Below are 16,490 nucleotides of genomic sequence, written 5' to 3' on the forward strand. Positions count from 1 at the left end.
CAGTAGAGCACAAGGCAGAATTAACACAGCAGAGCACATGGCAGCATTAACACAGTAGAGCACATGGCAGCATTAACACAGTAGAGCACAAGGCAGCATTAACACAGTAAAGCACATGGCAGCATTAATACAGTAGAGCACAAGGCAGCATTAACACAGTAGAGCACAAGGCAGCATTAACACAGTAGAGCACATGGCAGCATTAACACAGTAGAGCACATGGCAGCAGTAACACAGTAGAGCACATGGCAGCATTAACACAGTAGAGCACAAGGCAGCATTAACACAGTAGAGCACACGCATAGGTCTGTACAGCACAGTGAAGCAAAGCCCAGATAACCCAGTCTTGCCCACAATACTGAGAACAAGACAGATCCACAGAGCACTGAACTGGACAGGAATGCATATTTCATCCCATCCCGGCAGAGCAGAGCATAGTACAGCTCAGCTCAGATAGGTTAATCTCAGCTGAGCTCAGCTCAACTAGGTTAATCTTAGCTCAACTCAGCTAGATTAATCTCATCTCAGCTCAGCTCAGATAGGTTCATCTTATCTCAGCTCAGCTTGGTTAAGATCAGCTCAGCTAGGTTCATCTCAGTTCAGCTCAGCTGGGTTCATCTCAGCTCAGCTGGGTTCATCTCAGCTCAGCTAATCTCAGCTCAGCTAAATTCAGCTCAACTAGGTTAATCTCAGCTCAGCTAAATTCAGCTCAGTTAAATTAATCTCAGCTCAGCTCAGCTAGGTTAATCTCAGCTCAGGTAAATTCAGCTCAGCTAAGTTAATCACAGCTCAGCTCAGCTAGGTTCATCTCAGCTCAGCTAAATTCAGCTCAACAAGGTTAATCTCAGCTCAGCTAAATTCAGCTCAGTTAAATTAATCTCAGCTCAGCTCAGCCAGGCTCATCTCAGCTCAGCTAAATTCAGCTCAACTAGGTTAATCTCAGCTCAGCTATGTTCATCTCAGCTCAGCTCAGCTCAGCGTATCACAGCAGGCATCACACAGCACAACAGAGACAACCAGACATCCAGTGCCTTCAGAAAGTATTCACACCCCTTGAACTTTTTCACATTTTGTTGTGTTACAGCCTGAATTTAAAATGGATACAATTTAGATTTTGTGTCACTGGCCTACACACAATACCCCATAATGTCAGTAGAATGATGTTTTTCTAAATTTGTACAAATGAATTATAAATGAAAAGTTGAAATGTCTCGAGTCAATAAGTATTCAACCTCTGCTATGGCAAGCCTAATTAAGTTCAGGACTACACATTTGCTTAACAAGTCACATAATAAGTTGCATGGACTCACTCTGTGTGCAATAATAGTGTTTAACATGATTTTTGAATGACTACCTCATCTCTGTACCCCACACATACAATTATCTGTAAGGTCCCTCAGTCGAGCGGTGAATTTCAAAACACAGATTTAACCACAAAGACCAGGGAAGTTTTCCAATGCCTCGCAAATAAGGGCACCTATTGGTAGATGAAAAATACATAAAATAAAAGCACACATTGAATATACTTTTGAGCATGGTGAACTTATTAATTACACTTTGGATGGTGTTTCAATATACCCAGGCACTACAAAGATCCTTCCTAACTCAGTTGCCGGAAAGGAAGGAAACCACTCAGGGATTTCACCATTAGGCCAATGGTGACTTTACAACAGTTACAGAGTATATTGGCTGTGATAGGAGAAAACTGAGGATGGATCAACAACATTCTAGTTACTCCACAATACTAACCTAATTGACAGAGTGAAAAGAAGGAAGCCTGTACAGAATAAAATATTTCCAAAACATGCACCCTGTTTGCAACAAGGCACTAAAGTAATACTGATTTTTTGGGGGGGCAAAGCAATTCACTTTTTGTCCTGAATTTTTGTACAAAATGTTACGTTTGGGGCAAATCCAATGCATATTTTCAAGCATACTGGTGGCTGCATCATGTTATGGGTATGCTTGTAATCGTTAAGGTCAGGGGAGTTTTTCAGGATAAAAAATAAATGGAATGGAGCTAAGCACAGGCAAAATGTGCTAACATATCTAACATGTTTTCACTTTGTCATTATGGGGTATGGTGTGTAGATGGGTGAAGAAAATAACAATTTCAGCCATTTTGAATTCAGGCTGTAACACAACAAAATGTAGAATTCTATATTTTTTTTAATTTTATTTGACCCTTATTTACCAGGTAAATTGACTGAGAACACGTTCTCATTTACAGTAACGACCTGGGGAATAATTACAGGGGAGAGGAGGGGGGATGAATGAGTAAATTGTAAGCTGGGGATGATTAGGTGACCATGATGGATGAGGGACAGATTGGGAATTTAGCCAGGACACCAGGGTTAAAACCCCTACTCTTATGATAAGTGCCATGGGATCTTTAGTGACCATAGAGAGTCAGGACACCCATTTAATGTCCCATCCGAAAGACAGCACCCTACACAGGGCAATGTCCCCAATCACTGCCCTGGGGAATTTGGGATATTTTTTAGACCAGAGGAAAGGGTGCCTCCTACTGGCCCTCCAGCAGCATCTGGTCTCCCATCCAGGGACTGAGCAGGACCAACCCTGCTTAGCTTCAGAAGCAAGCCAGCATTGGGAATAAGTCATGGGGTATGAATACTTTCTGAAGGCAGTGAATCAGGGAAGAGTGTGTTTGGGTGATGATGATGATGTTCATCCTATGGTGAGAAAACAGTTAAAGTTTCATCTCGACAATTTCTGCAGCTGGTCGGACATCGTTTCATTGCAGCTAGGCAGCTATTTATACTGCCAGGCACCGCTGCCATGGGACAGGTTTGCTGCTTTAAATAGATAAAGTCTAAAGATTGTTTCCCTAGTGGGGCTCCATCCTGGCCAAGCCGGGCTGAATACTGAGCATCTAATTCATTAATCGTTGTGCATGATTGAGGTCAGAACCCACTGCTACTGTTGACTCAGTACTGAGCTAACAGCACAAAACCCAGCCGAACAGGAGATTGGCTGATGTATCCTTGGCTCAGATGCTCCCATTGGAGAGTCATCATCTCTCACAGGACGTGAGTAAGTGGTTAGTGGAACAGTGAAGGCCAAGCTCTGTCTGTCAGTCTGTCTGCATGGCAACAGAGACAGAGGAGGGGAGGCAGGCAGGCAGGCACTGCTCAGTAAACACTAACAGACCCCCATATAGGAAACAATCTCCTGTTGTTGTCTGAGATAACCAGAGAGATCATTGCCCTCTGTTGAGGGTAAGATCATCATCATCAGAGACAAGTTTCTGCACATTTTCTAGAGTACCATTTTCCTTATACTTTAGACAAGCCCCAAACTGAAACATTGGAAGACAGCCATTCTCAAACAAACCCTGAATGACAAACAATCTCCTGTTGTTTCTGAAGAGACTAAGGTCATGATCATCATCATCAAAGACAATAGCACCAAAAGTTACCCCAAAGATTGATGAAAAGTGTTTTTGTAGATATTACATCCATTCCAATGCAGAGACATGATGAATATTGAGATTACATGTTGAACTTGGACGTGTCCCATTAGAGTATTATAACAAATTGCATTTGATATAGCCACTAACAAAAAGTAATTGGAGAACTCGCCAAGGCTGTCCGTTATCACCACTCTTATTTGCCCTGACGTTCGAGCCTGACAGCAGCTATATGTAATCAAGAAGGACTAGCAGGGGGTCAAGATAGGAAAATAATTTGCCCTAATTGACAGATACCGTTCATATCCACCAGAGAAAGGGACACTTTGTCAAACGCCTTTGTTATAGTTTTCACAATATTTATTATGAACAATTCGTCTAAAACTATATTTTTCTATCTTTTATTCCCAGGAAATTGTGAACTTCAACTGTCGGAAGCTGGTGGCTACCATGCCGTTGTTTGCCAACGCAGACCCCAACTTCGTGACGGGCATGTTGAGCAAGCTGAAGTTCGAGGTGTTCCAGCCCAACGATTACATCATCAGGGAGGGCACCGTGGGCAAGAAGATGTACTTCATCCAACATGGTGTGGCCAGTGTCATCACCAAGCTTAACAAAGAGATGAAGCTGACTGATGGCTCTTACTTTGGAGGTACGTAGGGAAAATAAAGACTTTGTGTGTGTGTGTGTGTGTGTGTGTGTGTGTGTGTGTGTGTGTGTGTGTGTGTGTGTGTGTGTGTGTGTGTGTGTGTGTGTGTGTGTGTGTGTGTGTGTGTGTGTGTGTTACCTGCAGTACCTTTTCTCTATTGGAAATGGATATTTGACCAATAGAGCCAAAGTGTAAAGTTAGGCATAGGGATCAAAAGTGTTTAAACAGGTACCAAGCTTAAACATGAAAAAAGAGCATTTCTTAAACCAACCCTGACAAACCCTTGTAAATGCATACTCAGACCCACTCCATCCATTTAGATATATCCTGTTTTTACACATATTAAGCACTGGGTATACAGTGAATATGAATGCAACACTCAGTCAGCAGTGTCTCTCCAGTTTCAGTTCCTCTGCTTTCAATGTTTGTCATGTCCCATCACTGCCGATGTAGATTCAATTTTTTGGGGATGGGAGCTTCTCCAATGATATAAAATTAATCTGGATGGGGTGGTGGAAGGCGGGGTAGAGGGGGTTGAAGGGGAGACAAGCCAAGCTCGAGATCAGGGCTCAGAGCACCCAGAGGACAAACAAAGGTTGCATGGCTATCTGCTCTGCGTTTGGGCTCTGCAGCAGCAGCCAACTGAGAATGTCCCTTTTGCATAATTGAGGGAGTAATCCCCCCATCTCCCTAGCACGTTATATAAAACTATCAAATATTTTGCCATCAAATGATTAATTTAAAGGCAATTGTTTACATTGCCACATTTTCTCAGGCGTCTCGTTTATGTCATGAAAGAGAGAGAGAAGCAGGTTTGAACTATTCTTAGAAAAGGGATGTGATGTTACATTTTTCATTTAATCCAAGTTCACTCCCTCCCACGGAAAGATGATTTAGGATTCTAAGAATATCTTCTGGCTGTGTGGTTTGCATGCCTCATGCAATCTTCCAGATAGATATGGCCTGTCTGGGGGGGAAAAAAGCGGTGAATCAAAAAACAAATCAGTGGAGGATTTTTTTCATTCAAACTCCCCAGCTGTCTGAACAACCTCACATCCAATTATTTAATACCGTTGGTCCTCTAGCCCAAACGATTAATTGAATTAAAAACAGGTAACCTCAGCCAAGCAATCAAAAAACTCTATCATACCTTGCTTTTGATGCATGTTAGATAAGCAAATGTACTGTATTATAATCAAATGATTAATCCACTAGTATGATTTCCCAGATTTAGTTTAGCCTTTATGTCAAAGCAACCCTGTAGACAGTAGGGTTAACCCTAACTCTAGTAGACAGGGCTGCATCTGATTAAGACATAGTGGACCAAGGGGAGTAACTAGAAACTTAAGATTGGGTCCTATAGGAGGGTATAATGAATGAGTCCCGCTGTAATTGGATTTAACAGCAGTTGGTCAATAGTGATTAACTACACACTGTGTATCTCTGTCAGATCGAGCTACAGGGGGTATAATTGTGACTGCACAAACTTGTTCAGGTAACTCTGTTAACATTTATTAAAGACGTTTCAAATGAATGATGAATTTAAAGAAGCTGTCCGACGTTATATCCTTTTGTTGTGACTGCCTAATATTCACTAATGTGTCATTCAACTCTGATAGCCTACTCTGAACGCCCCCATATTTTATAGACGATTACGCAGGTACACTCTACAGTATTTTATAGAGACCATTTCACAGGTACACTCTACAGTATTTTATAGAGACCATTTCACAGGTACACTCTACAGTAATTCATGATTTTCTGGTCCTCTTGTCCTCTCAGGCAGCTCATACACACCTGTGGGGAAAAGGTGAAAGACACATTTGCATTCTAACCAAATGAAAAATAAAGTATCTATTCTATTTTATTCTATTCTACACAACATTTTTTTTATAGCAGTTCGCAGAGCAGCCAGGTGACAGAGACGAATAGTAGAAATAGTTGCAGTGAGAGGGCCTGTGCTTTTTATGAGCAAGACTAGTGGCAGCCTAGAGGCCAGTGACTTTGGAAGGTGAACCAGGGGGCAAATGAAGGCTGTAATCCAAACGGGTCACAGCGAGGGGACAGTTAGAGGCTCCTTCTAGGGATTGTTCTGTGTATATTATAATTTTTCTGCTCCTGCTCTGCACACTATGTATGTGTCCCAAATGGTACCCCCTTCCCTATAAAGTGTGCTACTTTTGACCAGAACCCTATAGAACCCTATTCCCTATATAGTGCACTACTTTTGACCAGAGCCCTATGGAACTCTATTCCCTATATAGTGCACTACTTTTGACCAGTGCCCTATGGAACCCTATTCCCTATATAGTGTACTACTTTTGACCTAGACTAATATAGGGAATAGGGTGCTATTTGGGACATATCCTATTTATTTATTTCCTGGGGTTATTTCCTGTCACCAGTGAATTGTGTTTAGTTGCAGCATGCTGTGTGTGATGGTGGTGTGCACTGTAAGCCCCAAACGGGAATAGAAATCAAATTGAAATGAAACAGAGCCTCTACTCTTTTTGAGGCAGCATGAAGGGTGTGTGTGTGTGTGTGTGTGTGTGTGTGTGTAGCCCGTCATTTTGCCACGCTATGCTGATGCCAGCCACCTGCTCCGGCCTGCTGCCCATCTGGTGGGTAGTGATACACCCCCCCCCTCTGTTGGTCGTTGCATAAGTATGGCATTAGGAAGTGAGCTGACTTGAGAGCAGCTGGTCCAGTCAGGAACCTCACTACTTCCCCTTCACTGAACCACATTGTCAGCAGCATAACATAGCCCCAGATCTAGCCAAAGACAGACAGAGGACCCGGCCATAACACTGATGCAAGCCGGCTAGCTACGCCCAATGCTACTGGATAGTATTAGCATGCTAAAAGTAAATCTAACCAACACTAATATGGAATACTAACCAGGAACGCTATGCTAATCACTCCTGAGTCTGACTTTCTGTCGTACCGATAAACTAGCTAGAGTTAGCATGCTAATCACTCTGTCGTACCGACAAACTAGCTAGAGTTAGCGTACTAATCACGCTGTCCTACCGATAAACTAGCTAGAGTTAGCATGCTAATCACTCTGTCGTACCGACAAACTAGCTAGAGTTAGCGTGCTAATCACACTCTCCCAGGTCTCACACTTCCAAACCTGGTTGTCCAGATGTCTACGCCTCAAGGCTGGGTGACTATACCCTGTTCCCAACCAGATCTGGGTTCAGATACTATTTGAAACCTTTCAAATCTGTTGAGCATTTGCTCTAGCCTAACAGGAGTGCCAGATGGGCGTGATTTGTAGTTTACACTCCTTGTGACTATTCTATTGGTTCCATTGTGCCAGTCAAGCGCAATCAAGCTTAGATAAAGTATTTGACATTATTTCTAATAGTATGTAAACCCAGATCAGCTTGTAGTCCAGTTAACTACTCTACAGTGCTGGGTGCCCAGGCTCTGTTCCCACACTGTCCGCCCTGAAGGAGAGAGATTCTGAGTCCCAAATGGCACCCTATTTCTAGTGCAATACTTTTGACCTGAACCCTATGGGCCCTTGTCAAAAGTATTGTACTTTATAGGTAGTAGGGTGCTATTTGGGAAGCACACAGAGGACAGGAGAGCTAAGCTAACTGATTGTCCACTAATTTGTGAGAGTGACAGAAACACCTTCTAATGTCTCGCCAACTCAGGCATCTAACTGCTAACCTTCCTCCTTTCCTCTGGGTTGCCACCTGTCAAATAATACAATTAACTCCAGATGCAACTTTCTCTCTGCTCTCTGCTGCGATGTATTTCCAACTCTCTGCTCTATCTCTCTGCTGTCTCTCTCTTTGCTCTATCTCTGCTCTCTGCTCTCTCTCTCTGCTCTCTCTCTCTGCTGTCACTCTGCTCTCTCTCTGCTCTCTCTCTACTGTCTCTCTCTTTGCTCTATCTCTGCTCTCTCTCTCTCTCTCTCTCTCTGCTGTCACCCGGCTCTATCTCTGCTGTCTCTCTCTTTGCTCTATCTCTGCTCTCTCTCTGCTCTCTCTCTCCTCTCTCTCTGCTCTCTCTCTCTGCTGTCTCTCTCTTTGCTCTATCTCTGCTCTCTCTCTGCTCTCTCTCTCCTCTCTCTCTGCTCTCTCTCTCTCTACTGTCTCTCTCTTTGCTCTATCTCTGCTCTCTCTCTGCTGTCACTCTGCTCTCTCTCTGCTCTCTCTCTTTGCTCTATCTCTGCTCTCTCTCTCTGCTGTCTCTCTCTTTGCTCTATCTCTGCTCTCTCTCTGCTCTATCTCTGCTGTCTCTCTCTTTGATTTATCTCTGCTCTCTCTCTCTCTCTCTCTGCTGTATCTCTCTTTGCTCTATCTTTGCTCTCTCTCTGCTCTCTCTCTCTCTGCTATCTCTCTCTTTGCTCTATCTCTGCTCTCTCTCTGCTCTCTCTCTCTCTCTTTGCTCTATCTCTGCTCTCTCTCTCTGCTGTATCTCTCTTTGCTCTATCTCTGTTCAGTGTATTTCTTTAAGCTAGCTCATTATTTTTAGTGTGAAGCGATTATAGAGACGGGGGGGCATGGTATGGGAGTGTGTCCCAAATGGCATCCTATTTCCTATATAGTGCACTACTTTTGACCAGAGCCCTAAGGGGCACTATATAGCAAATAGGATGCTCAGTGTTGAAGCCTCTGTTCATAGCACCACATGGATTCTCTCTGTGCCAACGGAGATCGCACTTAGGAGGAGCTTTTTCTATTATAACAGCGCTAACACCTTGTTCACACTCACAGTTTGGGAGTCCTGTTTTCACATCCTGCAGGCTATGGCAGGCAGCTCTATAGCAGCTAACGCTTTTCACAGTAGAAATCTAGGCTGTGAATGTCAAGGGCATTGTCCTCAAACAAACGTCCAAGAATTCATGTCCCTTTCACTGTGACTTAGGGTTTTGAAGAAGATATTGCGGTATTGGGACCTGTTTGTCTACACACTAGCGATAAATATTAATGCTTTCATAAACAAGCATCAGTTAGCCACTGGGCACAAGATGGGTTTACTTTCTCAGTGGCCGTCTTTCTGATAGGTCTATTAGGATGGTTGACCCCACTGTAGCTTGTAGCAGGGTTAATCTTGTAGCAGGGGGAATCTTTACGTTGCCTGAATTAGATCCAAGAGTTGCGTCTAATTTGAGGGGTAACATGTCCAAGGGCAGAGTCCAGTAATTACAGAACTAGCACATAATGTCCCAGTGGTTAACATATTATACATACCATCTGAAGGTCTGAGATAAGGTCCAGGGACAAGGCATCAGTAGAGGGTCGTCTACCACTTTAATATGAAGCTGAAGTATGGGAACTACACTTGATACATACAGGCTGGGAGTCAATCCAGCACAGGTTATCTATACCTGTGCACGGTGATAGACTTTAAATATCCCTGATGATCGCTGAGATGTCAGGATGTCGGCTCAAAAAAAAAAAATCATCTTCAAAAGACAATCAAAGTTCACAGGGCAGTTCTCTGTGTTCGATTGAATCACTGTGTTTATACAGTTGACTCTCTGTACTGTACATGCCTACGCTAGACAGCAACAGCAGCAGTAGCAGCAGTAGCAGTAGCAGCAGCAGCAGCAGCAGCAGCAGTAGCAGCAGCAGTAGCAGCAGCAGTAGCAGCAGCAGCAGCAGCAGTAGCAGCAGCAGCAGTAGCAGCAGCAGCAGCCGCAGTAGCAGCAGCAGCAGTAGCAGCAGTAGCAGTAGCAGCCCGAGCCAGTACATACACTAACATTCATACACTGACATTTCAGAATCATTAGCTCAAAGTGACAACGTGATGAATTGACTCGCCACTGCTCTAGTGACGATGCAGCGATGAAGGCTGCGTGCATTAGATCCAGCTGTACCTTGGACTTCATTCTTCATTTATATGGTCATTTGTCCCATGTTGGAGGTTATACACCTCAGATTCGGGTTAGAGCTGATCTTCGTTAGGGCTGTAATTTTTCACTCCATTGCTTCCCTCCCTCCCTGTGTGTCTGTCAAAGATCTGCAACACTCGCAAATAATGTATTACTGAAAATGGATGTACGCATTTTGGCCATCAAGCCTTAGACAGCATAGAGACCAAAACAGAAAATGCTTAGAAAGAGTGTAGTGACATCCTGTAGTAATGACATAAATATAGGAAACCCGACCCATGGTCTCCCCGCAAAACAAAACTGGAGAGCTTTTGAAAGTGTGTGGAAATGTGTCCTTCTGTTATGACCAAAACAGAAATATGGTATTATTTCAGTGACATCACAAAGCAAGAGTCTTATTGTGTGTGTTTTTTTTCTATTGTTTCTGTAGAGATCTGTCTGCTGACGAAGGGAAGACGCACGGCGAGCGTTCGCGCTGACACCTACTGCCGTCTCTTCTCCCTCTCTGTGGATCACTTCAACGAGGTGTTGGAGGAGTACCCCATGATGCGCCGCGCTTTCGAGACCGTAGCCATCGACCGCCTGGACCGTATCGGTAAGACCGTGACCATGTGTTGCTACTCTGCTGTGGGGATTGGTGCACTGTCATGGCCTGCCTGTGCCGTGCCATGTGTATGTGACTGTCTTCATAGTGTTTGCCCTCCTTCACAGCACTGTGTCTGTCTGTCGGTCGGTCTGTCTGTCTGTCTGCCTGCCATGGTTCTGCATGGCCTGTATGCTCTTTCCTTCTCTCTTTCCATCAAGTTAACTTCATTTTATAAAATGTTTTACATTGATAACATATCTTTACAATAATTGTTTACATTTGTAACGTTGATAGTTTTGTGTCATTAATAAATGGAAGGCAGTGCATGTCGCTGTCAATCCGAGACGGTGTCAGATCTGTCTGTCCAGGAGGGTGTCAGATCTGTCTGTCTGGGAGAGTGTCAGATCTGTCTGTCCAGGAGGGTGTGAGATCTGTCTGTCTGGGAGGGTGTGAGATCTGTCTGTCCGGGAGGGTGTGAGATCTGTAATTGCTGAGCGATTAGTGCTTTTTGAGGTCTGTTCGGTTTCGGTTCGATTATTAAAAAATTATCACGATTTTCAATTTCGGTTTCGATTTTTTGTTGTTGTGTTGCATTAAATGCATTATGAAATAATGACGTTACATTGATTTTAGAGCTTTTTAATGGAAATTCCAAAGACAAAAATAGTGAACATTCAATTGCCAAAACATTGAAAATATTCCATTGTCTCAGTCAGGTCCACATTGGTTAGACATCAATAGAAATCACAATAAACTAGTAAATTATTTCAGTTGTGTTTTTATTACTTAGTTTTTATTTGATGACTTTATTATTTTTTATTCCTTAAAGTCATCATCTCATCTCTGCTCCGACAGTAGCAGCCAGCCAGACCATTTAATGTTATGACTCTCCATACTGTACTGTCTGTAGTCATCCTATTTAGCTAGCCTGCCTAGGTATGCTGCAGAGCTGTCTGACAACATCATTTTTCTAGTTCTTCAAAATAGAGAAGGTATACTTTCACAAACTGTCTCTGTCCCTCTCTCTCGTCGTTGTGTTATGTACATTCCTCTCTCATGCAGTCTGTGTGTATCTAACCTAACCTAGCAGGTGTAGAAGTGTATCCGTCCAGAGATCTGTATTTAATGACGAGATGCTCGTGTCTCCACCCTAACAATAGGAGTTGTTGTCCCAAAGACGGGAAGGCAGGCGACAAGCTTAGGTCCAAAGTATGTCCATAGAAAAGCATTGCGTTATTTTGGACAGATTTTGGCGAGAATGAAACCTCTCGCTTCGCCTCTTCCTCGCTGATATGTCTCTGAGCCGGACAAAACTGGCACAATGGATTATGGTCATTGTAGTTAATTACCAAGTTTCTGCACTGAACAAGGTTGTATATTTGCTTAATGAAAACTACACCCCATCAGCCCAGCATTCCACATAGTTCTTGACTTGATTTCTCAGATTTCTCTGGTGAATAATTGGGCTCACAAAAAAAAAAAAACTAAATGGAATTTCAGTAATTGAACCAACGTCGGTCATTTCGTTGTTTAATAACCAACAACAACAACAAAACATTTTGGTTAATCGCTCAGCACTACAGATCTGTCTGTCCAGGAGGGTGTCAGATCTGTCTGTCCAGGAGGGTGTCAGATCTGTCTGTCCAGGAGGGTGTCAGATCTGTCTGTCCAGGAGGGTGTCAGATATTTCTGTCCAGGAGGGTGTCAGATATTTCTGTCCAGGAGGGTGTCAGATCTGTCTGTCCTGGAGGGTGTCAGATCTGTCTGTCCAGGAGTGTGTCAGATCTGTCTGTCCTGGAGGGTGTCAGATCTGTCTGTCCAGGAGTGTGTCAGATCTGTCTGTCCTGGAGGGTGTCAGATCTGTCTGTCCTGGAGGGTGTCAGATCTGTCTGTCCAGGAGGGTGTCAGTTCCATCCCTTCATTGGTTTGGTGTTGACCCCCAACTGGAACCCCTTCTGGCGAGTGGATGGAAGCTATAATTCATCTGCATGTGCCTCCGTCTCCATTCACCTGCACACCTGGGTATGAGCAGCACCCCGACCCCGTCCCAAGGACCAGCCCAGCCAGAGCAGCCATAGACTGGCCTGGCCCCCAAAACAGGGGCCCTGAGCTGGGCATGTGACACCAGGGAGGGAGGGCAGGGAGCCAGAGGCCTCAAAGTTAACCAGGCTTGACCAAGTTTGACCAGGCTTGACCAGGCTTGACCAGGCTTGACCAGGTTTGACCAGGTTTGACCTGTGTTGATCCTGCTTGACAGGCACGGCTTGTAGACATTATATATGACTCCCCTTAGCGTCTGGCAACTTTCCCAAAATTCCCCAGCTTTGCAGAAATCTCGGATGGGATATTCCTGCAATCAGGAGGGAATAATCAGGAGATATGAGAATCCTCCAACCTGGATTTCTGGAAAACTTGGAAATTTGTGGAATCTACTAAATGTTGTAACCCTAGCTACTGTACACGGCCAGTTCCTTCACCTCTCACTCTGGTTCCTGCCAAGCCATGTTCCTTTCATTTGTTGGAGAAACATAGACAAACTTTGCCGTTATTAGTGGCAATTTAACTAAAGTCATAAAGAAAGATAATCAATGAATCAGATAGAAACAGAATGATTATAATGACTGAAAAAAGGGGCACATGTATGTAATGCAACCAGGGCATCTTTTTTTATGCTGTTTTTCCTAAATAACTTCTCCCTTTTAAATAATTATACTCATAATGTACTAGATTTGTACTATATTAATATTTGGGAAATATTCTGATATAATCTGGTTTAACTGTTGCTCCTCAATTGGCTGCTTTGATGCTACAAATATTGTCTGATATTTATCTGGAGAGGTTGCCTTTAAAATTCACATTTCATCATGGCCACACACTCATAAGGAGAAGAAAGCATATAGCATCTAATGCTTGTAGAATATTGCACTAGTAATGCATATAGGTAATGCATCCGTATTGAGAAAGCACCCTTTTCATATTGTGTGTACTGTATGTACTCTTTGTCCTAAGACGGCCGTTATGTTTCCATGAAAAGTCTATAATCTTTTATCTTTATTAAAGGACAGAATACAGCAGGTGGCTTGGTAAGCTATATTTATTACGTTACAAGTGCCTTTTTGTCAGGTCTCACATTTTGACAGAAGTTCGAAGTTAACTGATGTCGTATGCAACGTTTTAGAAATCAGCAATATTATTTTTCTCAACTTTTGGTTTCTGCATAGATAGGCTTCATTTTGAAGTGAGCTTAGTAGGGATGTCAGAATTGTTTGTTTCTCCATGTGAGGTCTACTTTTATAATGTACACATTATTTTGCCCTCATTTAATCCCTAGCCCACTCCTCAATTACTTTCGGCTTTAAAATTTTCACTTTCTTGAAGGATTTTAGCCAGACTTGGCCCACCTGGTTTGAACCAATGAGAAACATATAACTTAAAATAACTTATAAGGAGATTATTTAAAAGAAACATTAGCTGTTTCAAATATTCAATTCTAATTAGATTTTTTTTAGATTTTTTATAAATCACACAAAATTGAAAGGAGTCGTCCAACTCCCCCTCTGTAAAAGAATAGATCAAGTATAAATCTTAAGATTACTTACTAAACATGCTTTATGGCATGTTAAAGTTAACATTACAATTATGACATTACATCAACAAATATTCTAATGTTATTCAAATGACCGGTAGTTTGAAACTATGAGCGTAAAGCATTAAAGAGTCATGGATCATTACCGTAGGAATATAGGAATTGGATAGGAGTGGTTGGGGATATTTATCATCACATGGATAAAGTATGGTGAGGGTATTCAACTGGAACTCTGGGACATTTGTTTGAATTGCATGGCCAAACATTTGATATATAATAGCATAAAGTTATTGTGAATTTTATCTATAACAAACTTTCATTTTGCTCAGGCACTTTATCATACTATTAACAACTATTACCAAAAAGGGCGATATGATGGGAGTTTTTGTGTACAGGTACCCAGTGTCTTTTAAATATAACAGATACTGTGAGAAGATTTTTATAAAAACAAGTTGAATTTGCAGAACGATAGTGTGCAAATGTTGGCTCAAACCTGGATTAAGCTTGTGGTTTGTATTTATTTCCTGTTTGTTTGTGTGTTTCTTCTTTGTTGGTTTATTGAGTTTGAGTTGGTATGTTGGTTTGTTTCTTCTTTGTTGGTTTATTGAGTTTGAGTTGGTATGTTGGTTTGTTTCTTCTTTGTTGGTTTATTGAGTTTGAGTTGGTATGTTGGTTTGTTTCTTCTTTGTTGGTTTATTGAGTTTGAGTTGGTATGTTGGTTTGTTTCTTCTTTGTTGGTTTATTGAGTTTGAGTTGGTATGTTGGTTTGTTTCTTCTTTGTTGGTTTATTGAGTTTGAGTTGGTATGTTGGTTTGTTTCTTCTTTGTTGGTTTATTGAGTTTGAGTTGGTATGTTGGTTTGTTTCTTCTTTGTTGGTTTATTGAGTTTGAGTTGGTATGTTGGTTTGTTTCTTCTTTGTTGGTTTATTGAGTTTGAGTTGGTATGTTGGTTTGTTTCTTCTTTGTTGGTTTATTGAGTTTGAGTTGGTATGTTGGTTTGTTTCTTCTTTGTTGGTTTATTGAGTTTGAGTTGGTATCTTTGTTTGTTTCTTCTTTGTTTTTGGTTTATTGAGTTTGAGTTGGTATCTTTGTTTGTGTCTAAGGCATGTTTATATTGAATTGCTTTGCACTCCTTGTGTTGACTCAACATTGCAATACTATTGTGACAGGCAAGTCAATCAATCAATCAATAAAACATGGTTGGGATAGACCAATCAGAGCAAATTAATAGTCCACAGTGCCTATTAGGCAAATATGGTATGTTGTCATAGCGCTGAATGTACCTTCTTCTGGAAATGTGAATGATTCCTCTCATAGCTTTGACCCACTGGCTATAGTACTGTACATCTGTTATATTGCCCTGTAGATTGTGTCTACACTACCCTCTGAAACCTATGCCCTTTTGACCTCTGTGGTGGTCGTGATTTACATTTGCCCTTTTCACTAGAGAATAAGGTTGGCTTTTGGAAACAACCAACAGATGTGTCACATTATATTCCGTTTCAATACAAGAGCTGGCTGCCGGCTGTTAAAAAAACACTTCTCCTAAATCAGTAAGTGTTATGTTCATTTGGACTTAAAAAAAAAGGGGGTTTGTCTCATACAAGGGAAAATACAATGTCATGATCAGTGCTGGATGTCTCGTTTATTTATGGACTTGGACTGCAAGTGCTTGTCTGGTTGGTTCTTTAAAAAAAAGAACCATGCATTTGAAACAAATAACATGTTGCACAATTGATTGTATCTCTATCTAAAAAATGATTTGACCAGGAGTCCCTCTTGAGATGAGCACATCTCGTTTTCAAGAGTGTCCTGGCCGACGAATAGGCAGCAGGTAAACACTTTATTCCAATTTCAATATTCGCACAGCCAGGGGAAATGAACCAGACGGACTAAAATTAATTTGTTCTCAAATACATTTTCCAGAACATGAACTCACAGTGTTACATTCATTCACAAGGTGAATTCCTTCCTCCATTGAAAAGAAACCTAAAGTTAGACTAAGGTTCCCCACAATAGGTTTAACATAATCTTTGTTGTCAACATACAGGTAATTCTCTAAGTAGTAATTTGACAGAGGTAACTAAAACAAAGGAATATTGATTGAATGTTACATGCCATATTGTTTCTGTAGCCATTATGAAAGTACTTGGATTCTATCAATGCAACTAAACCAATATTGCTGAGTTTAGGAATACATTTTCATCTGTTTAAAAAAAAAATGTTTTTCATTATTTCAGAATTATTACAGTTGAAGCTTATTCCAGTTTGACATGAATTGTGAATTTTGTGATGGAGCCTTTTTTAGAAAAAAAATTAATCATTGAGAAAATGACTACTGTGTATTTGTTGAGCTGATCATTGTCTTTGTTTTAGTACAAAGGTT

At 41.8% G+C, this 16,490-nt stretch overlaps 1 protein-coding gene across 1 annotated transcript in view; it reads left to right on the forward strand.

Annotated features, from left to right (window-relative positions):
* The window catches only part of hcn1 (hyperpolarization activated cyclic nucleotide-gated potassium channel 1), a 173,524-nt gene that overhangs the window by 143,449 nt on the left and 13,585 nt on the right, over positions 1-16,490 (forward strand). Inside the window, exons 6-7 of the mRNA XM_014138939.2 lie at positions 3,842-4,082; positions 10,364-10,528. Of these exons, the coding sequence (XP_013994414.2) occupies positions 3,842-4,082; positions 10,364-10,528 (406 nt within the window). The remainder of the gene's footprint in view (positions 1-3,841; positions 4,083-10,363; positions 10,529-16,490) is intronic.

The sequence above is a fragment of the Salmo salar genome, chromosome ssa13, assembly GCF_905237065.1.
Source record: "Salmo salar chromosome ssa13, Ssal_v3.1, whole genome shotgun sequence".
Taxonomy (NCBI): domain Eukaryota; kingdom Metazoa; phylum Chordata; class Actinopteri; order Salmoniformes; family Salmonidae; genus Salmo; species Salmo salar.